Source organism: Xiphophorus couchianus, chromosome 24, assembly GCF_001444195.1.
Source record: "Xiphophorus couchianus chromosome 24, X_couchianus-1.0, whole genome shotgun sequence".
Lineage (NCBI taxonomy): Eukaryota > Metazoa > Chordata > Actinopteri > Cyprinodontiformes > Poeciliidae > Xiphophorus > Xiphophorus couchianus.
Genome location: NC_040251.1, coordinates 13,145,955 through 13,162,393, shown reverse-complemented (window position 1 = coordinate 13,162,393; position 16,439 = coordinate 13,145,955). Strand labels below are relative to the sequence as shown.

The following is a 16,439-nucleotide window of genomic DNA, read 5'->3' as shown; positions in this document are numbered from 1 at the left end:
ACTCATATATATAGGGCGTGTCAGGGTATACCAATAGATCTGAACAGGACTTTTGTTCAAAACATATATGGGATTTCTTTCCCCACATAGCAGATGTAGTCAAGTTAAAGATTTGTATTTATTTTACATATTTTGGATCTTTAAAATTATGCAGTTGCAAAAAAAAGGTCATTTGTAAAATTTTCACTTATTTTTACTAAGACAGCCAAATAAACATGAAAGGTGATAGATTTCTGTCAATCTCAGACATTATTCACCGGCTTTGATCAGCTGGCAGTACCTTTAACTTAATGAACTGACTTTACCAGGTTAAATCTTTGTTGCTCCATCTAAAGTCATAAATTCCTCCCCTCCAAATCAAAACGCTCTCTCAACTTAAACACATTTCCTTAACCCCAGTTCCTCACCAAAAACTTGCAACAGAAAGAAGCAATAACAGCCGCGCCGTATATTTTATTAACTCCACTGATAACGCTTGTGATTTATAGCACTTGCATCGCCACTGAGCCCTGATCACATCATGGATCACACAACCCCAGCAGCAGCAGAGAAGCTACTGTCTTAACAGTGAGTGAAGCAAATGAGCCCGAATGTTCCTGCTGGTTTGCGGATCGTAGCAGATGTTCATCTGTCTGTTTGTGTTGCGGAGCGCGCTGATGGTAAGCGGTGATGGAGGCTGATGATTGGGGATCACGTTGCTCTGGTCTTGCCTGTAAAAATTACGTTAGGGAGATGGAGCCGGAGTTTGGGCTGCGGGGGTGACACACGTGTCAAATCTGTACTGATTCTGCTGTATTTCTATATTTTTAGGCCGCAGGTCAATTTCCAATCCGTCCATATTATGCACATATTTTAATTTCTTTCTTATCCATAGCAAAAAATATACCATAAAATATAGATCTGTACCAAGTCCCCACTCTTTCCCTCAGGGAGGAGATGACTGACAGATGAGCTCTTGCACTCTAAATTTATGCATCATGTCCCCCTTTAAAGGGTTTTCCAGCTTAAGGCAATAACTTACCTTCATCTAGTTGCTTCTTCATCTTTGTCTCTCTCTCCCTCTGCTCCTTGTTTTGCTCATAATTTATTGTATTGTTTTTAATTAAATGGATGGCAGGAGGGGTTTGAAGAGCCCAGCAGTTCCAAGATGCAACATTTTCTTATCTGAATATTAAATTCTGGGCACACCTGTCGTAAAGCGGGACCATAAAGCTGAATAGTTCCCAAACTGTGCCACTGTGTGTGTTAGGGGGATTAAACTGTTAGGCAAAGGTCACCTTTGGAGGAGGAGCGTAGGGATATTAAAGCAACTTACAGGATAAAGTAAATAAAAACATTGCTGTTTATTGGATCCATGGTTCCATTTTTCATTTGTCGTTTGTGTGTGTGTGTGTGTGTGTGTGTGTGTGTGTGTGTGTGTGTGTGTGTGTGTGTGTGTGTGTGTGTGTGTGTGTGTGTGTAAAAGTGCTAATAAACTGACTGTAAAGTGTAACATGATGAATGAAAGCTAACCTGCTTTTTGCGAAAATAATTTAAAAAACATGTTTGATGTCTTCTCTCAAAAACTACTGTTTTGGTTTTAAGTGTTAGACCAACACAAAGTTGTAAATAACTTTGAAGTGGGATTAATATGAAAGTTTTCTATGTTCTTTTTATAAACATAAATCAGAAATGTACGGCATGCTTTTGTATTCAGCCTTTTTGATAGCCTTTAGAACCAGTTGCTTCTAAAGGAGAGCACTGATGGCTTCCTGGTAACTCTTGAGGAGCTGCAGAGTTTCAGTCTCATCAACTGGGGGCAGGAAAGCTGGTTTTAGTTGATGGGCTGATGGACTATAAATGATCTATTCCGTTCTAATAAGGTGAGCATTAAAACTTGTTATCCTGTTTGTCAGTCTGAGAGAGGACATGCCTCAAAGACTATCTTCTCTTGCATCCATTCACAGCGCTGTGATATAATTCCTGTAGTGATCTGACATTCAGCAGTCGTAGCTGGATGACCCCCTTTGACCTTAAAACATAAGATTCTTTTATTTTGCTAATGCACTGTTCTGGGAGACACCACACCGTCCCTGAGGAGAGCTAGTCTCGCACAATTTTCTCGTCATGCTGACATTTTCCGTCCCCAGATGTTCATGTCAGTCTTGTGGAAAGAAACCTAGATGAATCTTTTGAAACATTTTCTTGTCATGGCATGTTTACCAAATATACATAATCTGTATTACATCACTATGCTTCTCTGAGCTCCACTTGAAGCCAAATGTCGCAGAATCCCAAGACGGCCCTTTTTTCATCATATGAATTTAGATTTTCTCCCTATGTTCGTGTAATTTGGGAAATACAGAAACAGGCATAATACAGATCACTCCAATTATTCCCTCCTGTGTCACAGAGACGCACAAAGGCTGAGATCTCACAGCGGGTTTTTCTGTGAACATGATGGACAGCGAGGAAGCAGCAGGGATGCTGTGTGGATGATGCCCCCCTCTCACCGGAGCCTTAACCTTTTTCCCTCTGCACCCTTCCTGCAGCGCACCGTGCTCCTCCTGGCACCCCTGCTACACAGGCCCTATTGTTTGTTCCTGCCTCTGATTCGCCACTCTTTATGGAAACCTGTTTATTCACCCACCTCTTAGACGACATGCTCCAGGCAGGACAGGGAAGAAAGGAAGGTGAGGTGGAAAACAAAGAGGGAGAAAGGAATTGAAAACTGTACAAAGGATTTTAAACTTGAGGATAATTTTATAGAATATAGAGTTTGATGTGTTTGCTATTTAATTTCCCAACTTAGAAAAAGCAGTTTTTGTCTTTAAGACTTGAAATTTGTGCTAAAATTTAAGCTAGCCATGCAAGCTTTGGCAATTTTTTATTACGTTTTGCCTCTTTATTCTAGTTTTTTGTTTGTCTTTAGCTAAATAATGCTAAAAAAGTGTATCAACAGGGCTGTGTAGTTTGAGTTGTCCACTTATATAGCACTGAAATCCTTTATTTCAGCACTTGTCTCTTTACGCCACCCCTCTGATTGGTCATCTGACTGATTCAACATAGTGGACTGCAGGACGGCTCCTCACGTTTCCCTTTAGTTGTACCCTATATGTACTGGTCCTGCATTATGCAAATGTGTTTCATGAGCCCTTTTCAGATATGAGATATCTAAAATTAATGACTTCATAAATCTGTTGATTAAATGGCATTCGGCCTGACATGGGTCACATTTGAGGCAATGCTCTTGACGGGTTTAGCCAGTGACAGTGATGAAGAGGGTCCAGTGCGTGCGTGCAATCACCTGAAGGTACAACATCCTCTAATATGTGCAGGAAAATGTGAATAAATCCCACGTTTTCCTTCAAGAAACTGAACTTAATAAAGAGCTAATGAAAACTAAGTTAATATGTTCCTCGTGTGTTTAGAAATAGTAGTTAAATTTCTAAATATGTTTTTTGACAGACATCTTTGAATTAAATAATTTTAGTTTGAACTCCAACCGAGCTAACACTTAACACTCCATCTGCTGCTTGTGTGAGATGACAAATTGCAGCAGTTTTTCCTCCCATTTTTTTAAAAACGTGTTCAGCTCATTCACTTCACTCTGCTGCTTTAGTTAAGTTGCTGCCTGGACCTCCTTGTTCATTTGGCTCAACACGGCACCTCCTGTAGCAGTGGAAAAATCACCCGTGGTTCCAACCACTCTGCTGTGTCCTGTTTTCATTACATGGACTCACCCACTGGAGGACAGGAATACAGCAGTGCTCCCTAGCTCCTGCCTCACTCCTCTTTCTGTCTTTCTGGAAGCTATTTTTGATCTATTCTGGTTGGTTTTCTCTGGATTATCATGTTTTCCATGTTGACGTCTTGGTAAACGAGGGACGCCCTGGCTATAATAAAATTCATGTGATCGATTCTTTGATAAACCTTTGACATGTTGGCATAAAAATACAAGCTTTAATGGCTGATCTAAAACTGTCATTTGTTAAAATACAAGCTAGCTTGATGCCTTTTAAAAATGGCAATATTGTGGGAGGCTTCAGATAATTTAAATATTCAGGAGGCAAAAATGCAAACTCTAAGTCGAAAGCAAAATTTTATTCTTCTTTTAAATTTGTTGACCATTCATTTGGGGGATTTTTGTACAATGCATTTTAAAATAAAAAAAAAGTTACATTTTTAATATTTTTAAATAATGTTTTTAAGAAATATATGTAGTATTTCAAACTACTCTGACAAAAATCTAATATTAAGTTGTCTGTACATAGAACATACTTTCATTTGAGTGTCAATAATGTTTTTTAACTTAAGTTGATGCAATACCATTTTCCATTGTCATGATTTGTGAGGAGGACACCCAACTTAAGAGTACAAATTGTACTCTAGGGGTTCAGCCACACAACCTGAAAATGTTTTCAACAAGCAAAGTTAGGTGGACATCAGCAAAACTGAATCAAGACTGATTCTTTTTTTTTTTAGTGGAAATGCTTCATTTTATGGGAGTAGATTTAGTTTTGCAGTCCTGCAACACACAGGGGAGAACTACAAAAGGGCTTTGAGACACTTCACTTCCCCTGGACAATGCTTAGGGGGAAAAAAGGCTAAAAAATGTTACCAAAGTGTGTCCGAGAAAAGCTTTTAACAGCAGGGGACTTCATCTGGGAAAATAGTACTGCTGGGGTTGCAGCCATGCTTCAAAGGTGACACAGTGAGATCTTCAAGAACCCACTAGGTCACACTATCAGTCTTTTTCTCGCTCCCTTACATCCCCACCTGGCATAATTTTTATTTTTCTATGGCTTTCTGGCTCCCTGTCAGCATCTGGACTATATGGTGCCACTTTGACATTCTTGATCTGGCTTTGTTGTCCTGTGCTAAGCCCATCAGGAGTTCTTTCTCTTATTGTACCAAATGAATGTTAAAATCCGGTTCCCACCTACCATCGCCGGAGGGGAAGCTTGCTTTTATTCTTCCCCAACAGCCGCATCAGCATTTTAGGAAAGAATCAGGTTGGGGGTGAGAATTTCTGAGTTAGCGTGAGTGATTTTCGAAAGATTAATAGTTGAGAAAAATTCAATACAAAGCCGACAGAGACATACCTCAAGGGTCTTGCAGTTGTAATTGGAGCAAAAGTGGCTCTGAAACAATTGACGTTTCCTTCTTGGTGTTGGTCTGTCACATTAAGCTGAAATGAAATACATTAAAGTATGCGGTTATAGAGGAACCAAATGTGAAAGTAAACACTTTGATGAGCCACTTTAGATGGATGAGAAACTTAACCTGGAAAAAAATAGATTAAAATCTCAGATGATCAACACATAAACACCGCTGAATAACCATTAGCAACATGTGCTTCAAAGCTGACATGGCGACTGCCCTCATCTAATGCATCTCTACAGTGCAACACTGTTTCTTTCATCCAGCGTGGCATTTCTCTAATGTTTAATGAAGCACCCATTAAGTGTTTCACTAATGTCTAATGAGGTTTTCATTGGGAAAGTTCAACTGTGGCTCCTTTATGCACGACTGTAAGCGCAACGCCGCCGAGGATTTGTTGCAGCAATAATAGGTACTGCTTTCATGCAGCAGAACGTTGTATTATGAGAGCATCAATGTAGAGCGTGGGTGTTGATCTTTGCAAATGTCATGCTCTGTTCTACAAGGCTGGAATTGGACTTGGTATTAACCCAACCCCCAGCTTGTTTGTTTTTGTTTCCAGTGGCCCTGTAATATTCCAAAGTATCGCCTTATTTCATTTTCAGGCCTGGTTTCTGGCAAATAAAAAAAAAAAAAACATAGAAAATTGAAAGTTCACAACAGATTGCGGTTTCCTACCTGTTGAGTCCCATGTGCTAACACGTTTATGAAGTTAACAGACGGGTTGTTAGTGGTCCATTGTCTCTTAATATCTGCTTTACCTGCTTTAATTAAGGAGAACAGCAGCAGTAGTTGCCTGCTTAGTGATAATGAGGTGCGGTGCCAAATATGAATAGCAGGAGATTGACCATACGCAAGGGGGACATGGCTAAATGACTGCGAAACAATGCGCTGTCAATGGCTGCCATAAAGTGCTTGATTGGAGAGGCTCAGGCTGTAATAAGCAAGACAAAGTGAATGCTGAACTAACAGACAATTAAGCTGCCACATCTGGCAACGATGCCGGGAGCTGGTACCCAGCCGCCGCAATTACACTTGTCTGTCACAGCCTGAACGTCGGGCAGGAGCAAAGGATAATGCGTACCCTTCCTCAGAGCTTGTGAAGTATTTTTAGGAATCACTTCCTGCTGCTCCGACATCCTGCTGAATCCGTGAAAAAGCCCCTTTACTTGTCCTCACTTAGCTGCAGTTTGGATTTCTGGGCTTTTTATCGGGTCACAAGCCCGTTCTTCCTGTCCTGCTGGATAATGAGCTGCAGGGCAGTCTTTATCGAAAACCATAATGCTGGTATTAGAGGAATAATTGGTGGGAAAGAGGACATCAGTAAATTATTCAGGTCATTCTAACATTTTAGGAAGGAGATTTAGTTATACTTTAAAAGCATGTGCGAATATCTTCTCCGAAACAATAAAAACTGAGATCTTTTAAGAGTAAAAACCAATTCTCTTTCATGCATGTTGGATTTTGCAACATGAGAGATGAAAAAAGACAATAATTATAAGCTTCTAAAATGGAGTTTCCTTCATTCGGTGCTTTGAAAATGTATTTGCTTCTTGCAGAGTTGCTGAATTTAAATGTCAAGCAATTTCTGATTAATTTGGCATCTCCTTTTTTAAATGTTTCATATATAATTGTATGTAATCTCAGGCAGTGAAGGGGCTTTAATAGACATAATACATCACTGGACTTTAGCTGTGGGTTGTTTCATCAGAAATGACGATAATTTGTGTTGCTCTTGAATATTGTTATTATACGTTCTGACATAAAACCTTGGATTTTCTGCTGAATTTGTACACGACTGTGCATAATAAGCCACAAGGAATATATATTGAGACATTTTCCCAAGCTTTGGGAAGCTTTGAGATTTAATGTGTGTGACTTAGTTAAAAGAAATAAAGAAAAAAACAGAAAAGACTGATCTAACTTCTTTAGAGCTTGATTGTTTGAATCAGAAAGGGAAGCGTTAGCAGATTAATTCAGCCCTGATGGTGCCCTTCCTGCATGCAGATGTTTTGATGTGTAATCTATTTAATCTTCATCTCTGAAGGGCAGAACAATGCTCTGTACACTAGCCAGAAGTCTTTGATTTTGACTATGAGATTTCCTCGGCTAAGCGCTTCATGACCATATGCCTTTTTTTCTCTCTCTCTTTCATGCTATACCTTTATAATGTGTCGCTGATAGAGAAATGCCTCAGTGTCTATGGGAGCTAACATAGTAGAGACAATCGCATTTAGAGTCACTTTGCTGCTCTGACGAGGCCGAGAAGTCGGGTTTTAAATGTTAGGTATTAGGTGTTAGGTATGCTTAAATCCTTGCATGGCTGTTTGTGCGTCCCCAGCCTGAGCACGTTACCTCCGCTGCCTTGGCAGTTTGCAGATAAGCCGGCACAAATTAACACACCGTCGTTATGGGAATATCACACTGCCATATGCACAAGGAGCCCCCTTGCAATAAGTCCTGGAGAGTGACACTGCAGCTGATGTCAGCACAGCAGTGGATCAGTCAATACTACAATCCTACATGCTGTTCAGATCCATGGGTGAAGCCTCTTGACATCAGAGGTGGCACACTAAACCATCGGTGTTTCCTTTTACTGTGTCTCCACCTGTCATAATATGGGGCCTTTTATTATTTTTTTTTTGGTTGCTGTTTTTTTTTGGTCTTTCTTTGCTCTGGATTGAGGCTTTGTGGCACCACAGAGACCCCTGGTGGACCAAAGAGGCAGAGCATTGCTTGTTTTGCTGCAACTATGCAATATGTGGGTGGTCCAGGACATTATCCTGCCTCCCATCTTTTTTTCTCTCTCACTAGCTTACTACACCCATTACCCCATCACTGAGTTGTGCAGTTTAATACTTTTTTTCAGAAACATGAAAATATCCATACTTCTACAAAAATTACCTACAAATGTTAGTAAATTTTATTGAAATTTTACGTGACAAACTAAAACACCTTCAGAAGTCACCAAATTAAGAAAATTAATTTCAGTATAAATTAGTACTGCTCATTAATGGGTAAAAATCAGCAACCTTCCAGCAGGATAACTACCTTAACATAGAGCCAGGCTTATAATGAACTGGTTTGGATCAACACATGTACATGTTCCATTGGCTTAGTCAAAGTCCAAGCTTAAATGCAATTGAGAATTTTTGGAAAATCTTGAAATTTCCTGCTTACATGTCATCTCCATCCAAGCTAACAGTCCTTTTGTTATTTTTGCTGTATCATTTTATGCACAACATGTGTTGGCCTGTGGTATAAAAACCACAGATAAAACACTACTGTGGCACTACTGTGACGAAATGCGGAAAAAGTTCAGTGGGTAGGAATACTTTAGCAAGCCACTGCCTCACCAAACCAGATTTTTCCTGTTAACACAGCAGCTATCACCTGGCCACGCTAGACTGAACTAAAGGGCCAAATTAGAGCAGGCCCTGTAAGGTAAAATCCGTATTATCTTTGAACTAGCAAGTACCCAATTATACGCCACAGTTATCACACATCTCACAGACTTCTGACTCATTGCTGTAGGGCCAGTGAACAAGGAGAGATAATAAAGAGCTGCTGAATCACCTTTTTTCCCTCTTGGACACAGCTTGTTCTACCTCCTTGTGTTTCTTTTCTAGACCTGAGCCGCTCCTCTAGTGTGTCGATACATATTAGTATATTTTTCCTACTCATTTATGTGCCATCGGTCAAAGCATATGTTTCAGACTTATTAAAATGAGTCCGAGGTCTCTAATCCAAAGCGGAGAGAAAAGACATTTAATAGGGTTTTATCTGTCTGCCGTCACAGGGGACGTTGTGTTCAAAATGACCGGAGCAGAGAGAAGACCTCCTGCTGATGTGAGTGAAAGGGGCTTATCTATTCATTTATGTTTTCTCTGGACTTTCTCATCACTCAGTTCACTTCATTTTGGTCATCCCAGAAAAAGTCTGATCATTACGCCTGGACAAAAAATGCTGACTTTTGCCATCTGAATTCTATATTTTCAGAGTGGCATCCTTTTCAGTAGCCATGTCCCCCACTTCTACAGGAAGAAGGCAACATTTGTACGGCATATTTCAGCAACAAGGCAATAAAACTTACAATTTTCTGGAAGCTGGTTCCAGAATAGAGAAGTATAAAAACTTTGGTTGCTTGCAAAGAATTTAACATTAGCCATAAGAACATATTAGCAGCACAATTCAGTGCCTGCAATGCCCTTGCCTGGATTTTGATTTTGTAATAAAAGATGTTTTTAAAGTACTTTGTGCAAAACGCAGCGATTGAATCTGAAATGTAGCTCCTGACCCTAAAAAGGTTCCATTGAAGAGTTTAAGAGCTTTTATGGTGGGTTAGAAGTGTTACAAAGGTGGCTTGAAAGAGGGTTCAAGAGTGTTTCCAAAGTCTGAGGGCTTTTCAGGGAAATTAGAAAGAACCTTTGATGGTTCAACATGGAATGCATGAAGATCTGGAAATAGTGCTGGAAATGGATCCAGTGTGTTTCTGCTCATCTGAGAAGGAGAAACTTGAGTGTTTAATTATGACAAATTGAGATATTCACAACTACTGGTTGAAGCAGAAAAGTTTCCTGTTAATGTTCTTTCCTAATATTAGGGAAACGCAGCAGCTATTTTCCGACATGTTTTCATGCATGTCTTTAATTTTGAAATGAATGAGCGATATTCTCGCTAGAGCCATGAAGGTGCCATCTCATATCCTGCTTGTTGTTCCTTACAGGAAGTCCTGTCAACCTCACATGCAGCGCGTTCTTTGGCTACAACGGCGACGTCAGTCCGCTTATCTACTGGAAGAAGGAGGATAACTTCATTGAAGACCTGGATGAGGAGCGAATTCAAGAGAGTGACATCAAGTAAGCACTTCAACAGCTGCCTAGGTGTTGAGTCTAAAAAGAAGATATAAAAAAAAAGGAAAATAAACATGACTTAACCTAATTTGTCCTGCTTTCTAAAAAGCTTGGAAAATATATAATACAATTTATGAGGCACTTCTTATCTATTTATGTGCATCTGAACTTCCTATTTATGCCCAATTCCCATAACTGTTGGATAATCCATCAACACTCTGACCTGCATCTGTTATAAAAATGATGGTCATAAATGCTTCATGCAGCTGTTTAATAATGCAGAAAGCCATGCATTCTTTATCACATGCAGTACTGTATATATGCATAGTTAAGACATGCTCCCATTGATTGTGGCAGTAATGGGATAGTAGATCAACCTATTCCCACAGTGGTGATCTCCATCTTTTTGCTCACATTTCTCATTAGACATTCATTGCTTCCTTGAACGTTACACACCAGGTAAGAAATCCACCAGTAAAATCTGCTGGGATCTTCTTGGCTTTAGCTGCATTCAAATCTCACAAGGAAAATCCATAATTCTGATATTACATTTCTCACTTTGATTCGACAGTGTCTTAGATGTGCCCCAACTCTTGGACTCATAAGAATATATTTTTCTGTAAATTTAGGAGAAACTGCGTTTAGACTTTCAATTAGCTGTACATAATTTTTGCCCAAAACTATATGCTTGAGTTTCACATTTTTAAAAACATTGCTGAAAAAATATTGCACTGACATTCGTATTTACTGAGATGCACATGTCAACAAGGCATCCTCTATAGAGATATGAAGGCGAAATTGCTGCGTAGTTAATCACAGGTTTGAAAAGCTAGAAGCTTCCTTGTTTGTATTGTGGTCAATGATGACTAGTTGAAAACCAGAGCATCACTACAACAAACACATGAAACATAAAAACATGCCTTGGTTTGGATTAGTTATCTTCTAAAAATCACAAATGAAAGCAATTAAACAAAAGCATAATCTCTGCATTAATTATTTCTACAGAGACTCACTGGAGGAAAACATTTTTTTTATTTATGGACAAAACCATAAAAAATAAACCCATCAACAACAGAATTAGTCAGTCCTCTGATCTTTCAAAAAAGAAGCTTTTGTTATTGTGAAGATTTTTGTTCCTGCTTCATCACTGAAATAAACCCGTCGCGCACCCTTTCATGTCCCACTGACTGTACCCTTCCGACCCATGCATAAGACTAGAAAGTCTCTGTTGTCGACAAATGCCATCTAATGAAAAGGTTAACTGTAAGCAGCATGACAAGGCTGGAAGGAGAGTTAGCAGCCCAGTCTGTGACCTGGCATTTCGAGATGTCTCTATTAGCCTGCTAGCTTGCTCAACCCAGCTCTTAGTGGCGCTCTCTGTTGTGAAGGACGCCAGGCCAATTAGAGCCTACAGGATATAAGGGGGCGGTGGTGTTGGTGGGGCTGGCAGGTGGCAGAATTGGGTAGGTGGTTTGATAATGATGAGAAATACTGGGGAGAGAACCGCATGCGGTTAGAAATGTGCTTTCAGAAGATAGTCAAATCAAGTAACAAGGGAGAAAGGAAATGTTTGACCCTGAGCGACTGTGAAAAAGTATGTTAATACGAGTGCTGGCACTGAAGTGACCAGGCTTGTATGCATATTGTGGAGGCTCAACTTCAAGTGTTTGAAACGCTTACTTTAACTCTGCCGCTGCATGATACTGTCTTTCAGTTAGAGGTATTATTTATTTTATTCTTTGCTCCCATTTGAGCATGCACCACTTCAGACTCTTTCCTCTGACATCACTCTGTGAGCTTTTAGCTTTGAAATGGAAATGAATCACACGGGAGTACTCCCTGAAGGGCCGCCGGTAATACACGAAATGGAGCTTTTGGCAAAACATCACACCTCCGAGATTCGAGGTTGATGCAGATTTCTGTGGCTGGAGAAGAAGACTTTATGTTGTCTAAGCATCGGACATTTAAAAATAGAGGTAGCACTGCAGAAGTTTCAGTCTCTGCTGGTTTTCTGATCTGTTTGACCTTTAGGTTGATGAACACATATCTTCTTTTTCATTTATTCATCAAAACCAAGGGTCACTAATCAACAGCATTAACAGAGTAGCTTTGTAAATAACTTCTTCTTCCTTATGAGTGTTTTCATGCCTATGCTGACCAGTAGTAAGATGTTTTCATATCTGTTGGATTATTTTTTATCTTCCACAAGAAAATGTACCATCAGCAGAGCCACGGATTTCAATATAGATCCGTGTTCATTCCAGTTCAAGTTAAGGGTCCCAATAAGAGTAATTGTCTTAGTGATATCTCAGGCTTAGAAACAAACGATGCATAACTTGGTAATCTTGTCCTAATGCTTCGTTTTGATTGCTGTGGTTTGATTCAAACGAAACTTTGTCAACACTGAGACAGCAAGGGAAAATAACCAGGTAATATTTAGGCTAAGAGAACAGTAGCTCTGGAGGATCTGCAGAGCTCATGTATCTGAATTTGATGGTAGTTTAACTTTTAATCATGCACAAAAATAGTGTTTAGGAAAGAGTTGCAACAGGAAAACAAGTTACTATAAATACTTTTGTCATGCAGTGTGGGAAAGTGTTTGAAGGGAACTTCTGCTATCTACTCAGGTTGCAGAAGTTCTGTTTTTAAGCCGTTGCATAATGTCAGTACCCAAAGATTTTAAGACAAATCACAAACCTTAGTCCATCACGTTTTTCTCCTGAACTCATTCTCCTCTGGTTTCTTTAACTTAACCAGTGTCCTTGACTTTCAAGCACATCGCCTGCCAGGTTTTGGCGTGGGTGAGCTTATTCTGCTTGCCTCCTCCTTCCGTGGAACCACATTTCTCTCTAGAAAAGACTTTCACCAACAAGAATGATAGATTCTTTTTACTCTCCCAGCTCCTATTGCTCCACTACAGTCTATGTTGTGTCACACATGGCTGCCATAGTCTTTAAAAAGCCATGAGTGGGACTCTGTGTCCCAACCTTGAGGTGAAGTCCTGCATCTCCGCCTGACTGGCCTCACAATGTGGAGCGTTGTGTTCACAGGAACCAAGAAAAAAAAAGGCTAAATTAGTTTCGCACTCATGCTTCTATAACCCAACTTTAGTTGTTACCATTTTTGTTCCTCCACAAAAAGCAGTTCTTCATTATTAGGTTTTATGAGCAGCTTGCACATGTAGCTATAAAATAATTGCTTGTAATGGTCCCTCTTTGTATATGCTCAATAAAAGAAATTCACTGCAGAGTGATATTTTCTGTGGGATTCCACTTATTAGCCACATTTTGTGCAGCTAATGTGAGACATTGCCATGGCAGCGGCGGCTGTATTGTAGTTTGTCCTCATATATACCCAGCGCTTCACAATCTGCTTTATTTAGTCCGTTCATTGATCAACAAGAATGAGATGAGTTTTCATATGCAAATGCCCTGCAGTAGGCAGGAGATGAATGCCTAAGTGGCACTCACACCTTTTTGCACTATTAGCCCCATGCATCATTAAACAGAAGTTTGAAATAGCTGTAATTTTTTTTCAGCCTTAAAAAGGTTATCTGCTCATACATATTAGCTGCTTTTGCACCCCCGCAGGTAAGATCCTGCTTTTTCTTTCCTAATGTTTTCTTGTTTCATGCCTTTTTTTTTCTTTTTCCAAAAGTTTATTATGATTGCTTTTACAATATAAGATGGTGTTACTTTGTTTAGGGAACTAATTCTGAATAATTAACAAGGCGTCCTGCTGTAAACCTCAACAATGTTTTAATGATGTTTTTTTATTATTTTTATTATTAGTTTGTTAAAATAGTAACCTTCTCCGACTCGGGTTACACTTCCCTTGAAATCCTTTTAAACAGACATGTTTCCACTGTTATTTTTTTTTATATCAAACCTGCATCTACACTGTAACAAATACAGATAAAAATACAGATAAGTATCCATATGGAATAATTTACTGCAGTAAGACACAGCATCTCATAGATTTCTTTTGTTTCAACATTTTTCATCACACTTAAATGTTTCAAATTATGATTTATAATAAATTTTTTAAAAGCTTTCGAAACCATCCTGAACCTATGTGAAAATTTCGTACTCCTTTGTGAAATCATGAATTAATTGAGATGAATCATTTTCAGAAAGTTGAGTTCAGTGTTTTATAATAATTCTTGGCTTGGTTTCTGCCACCACGCAGAACCTGATAAGTATTTGACTTGAAGGCAGAAGGAAATCCAAAACATTTCAGGAACTCCTCCTATTATTAAAATGTGAATATGCTTGGTATAAAAATTTATGAGGTCAGGATGTATAGATTTTCTGATCCACACTGCTGGTACATCTTAGATTCCTCTCAGGGAAACATCTGTTTGTCAGAAAGAATTTTATTTATTTTATATTTTTTTTAAATAAATCATTGCTGCCTCTTTATCTTATTTCTGTTTTTACAGAACGTCTGATCCAGCATTGTTTGGAATCTGTCATCATCAAGCAAACCTGCAATATTTAAAGCACAACTTCTGCTCTGCGTGGTGCCTGATTACTCTGTTTTCTTCTTTTCATTCTTTTTCAACTCCTTAAACACAGACTGCCAGGAGCTGCTTTGATCTAAACCTTGCAGCCATTCTCTTTTTGGGAATATGTTTGAAGTATTACTGCTGCTTTTTTGAATCGTTGTTGTGTGTTTGTTTCATTTTTACTGACCGAAGGCGATGCAAAACATTTATTTAAACATCATTTATGCTCAAGCGCAACTTTAGGAGTTCTGTGCTGCCCCCTGCAGGACAATCCGGGAGCACCTCGGAGAGCAGGAAGTTTCCATCTCTCTGACCATCGACTCCTTGGAGGAGAGCGACCTCGGCAACTACTCCTGCTATGTGGAGAACAGCAACGGGCGGCGGCAAGCAAACGTCAAACTCATCAAGAAGGGTGAGCCGAAACATCTGGAGCGTCAGTTTTTTTTTTTTTGTTAACCATAAATAAAACAAATGAGAAGACAGGCTTGATAGTTAGTGCTGATATGTTATGTTGTGGGAATTGACGACTTGTTTCCTGCCTTATTGAGAGAATAACAGGAAACTATAGCGGACAGTGCAAAATAAAACATATTTATAAACTGCATTCCAAAAACCAGGCGTTTATGGTAACATTATACTTAACATACTGTCTGACCACAACTAACACAAAAAACATCACTTTGATAGCTGCTTCTTTTATTTTTTAACATTATTTCATGCTAATTTAAAACAGGGATGCAGATTATTTTAGTGTCCTTAAAATATGTAGGGAAATTTCTCTGCAGCCTTTAAGTTTTTTGGTATAGAATACATTTACATAGTAAGATATTCCTCCTCTCTTTAAAGCTGGAAGCCTTGGATCTAACTTTGATGCCAGCCCAGTTCCTCTCCATTTGCTATATTAAAGGGGCTTATGCTGCATGCTGGAATCTGAAAATAAACTGCTGCAGATTAGCCTCTTCCTCGCCGGATGGAAAGACTGCAAGGAATCATCTCGTTTCTGCATTTTCTGAGTTGTCTTTTTTTGTTGTTGTTTTCTTTTTGTGAGTGTGTGCGTTTGGTTTTGGTGCATTTTGAAGACGGCTGAGTGTTTACATCACTTTTAAAAAGGCATCACAGTGTCTTCAGCTCTTGAAGCTCAAAGTGAATGTGATTATTTCGCTCGTTTGATTTGACATGCTTTGGATCCCTCACACGCAAACGCAAACATTGCCAGCAGCAGCGCACAGGGCCTGACTCTCAAGTCTTGATGCCCTCATAATGCAAGCAACATTAGCATATAGCGCTATGCTAGTTTTCAGATCCATTGAACTTCTTTCATATTCTGTCTTCAGTGTAAATAGTTTGTGATTTCACATGGCACATTAGCACAAAGTGGTGCTTAAGTGTGTGGTGGACATATTTCAAACTGTGGGGCTTCAATTTGTATTCAGCCCCCTTTATTCTGATAGCCCTAAAGAAAATTCAGTTCAACCAACTGCTTTCAGATGTTTATTAGTGAGTAAACCTAGTTCTCAATCCAAGAGCACTGTTTATTTTCCATGGTGCTGAGTAGCTCTGCCCTCAAGAGATTACCAAGACGATAGATGCTAGCTTCTGCCCTACAGCTAATAGGGTTTCCTATGTGTGTATTCATTTATATTAGGTTATATTTGGTGTTTGACCTATTAAAATATGCAGTTATAAGCTTTTTTAGGAGGTCTCTAGTATTTTAGCTGTTAGCAGGTGGCTAATTGTACAATGCTTTCCTAATTTTTGGACTCTTCTTCATCATTTCATGCTTCTCCCTCATCAGAGAGAAGCAGAAAAAGAGGGAGAGGAAGAAGAGGAAGTAATGAATAGCCCTCTTCCATGCAGCTCAATCATATCCAGTCTTTTAGTCATCTGGAGCTAATTTGTCTTAATCTGTCCCTCTGCAGCGCTGCTACAATATGGAT

General features: G+C 39.3%; 1 protein-coding gene across 2 annotated transcripts in view; it reads left to right on the top strand.

Annotated features, from left to right (window-relative positions):
* The window catches only part of LOC114140902 (interleukin-1 receptor accessory protein-like 1), a 219,159-nt gene that overhangs the window by 183,594 nt on the left and 19,126 nt on the right, over nucleotides 1–16,439 (top strand). For both annotated transcript variants that reach the window (XM_028011198.1, XM_028011199.1), the window contains exons 7-8: nucleotides 9,869–10,001; nucleotides 14,769–14,914. In XM_028011198.1, the coding sequence (XP_027866999.1) occupies nucleotides 9,869–10,001; nucleotides 14,769–14,914 (279 nt within the window). The remainder of the gene's footprint in view (nucleotides 1–9,868; nucleotides 10,002–14,768; nucleotides 14,915–16,439) is intronic.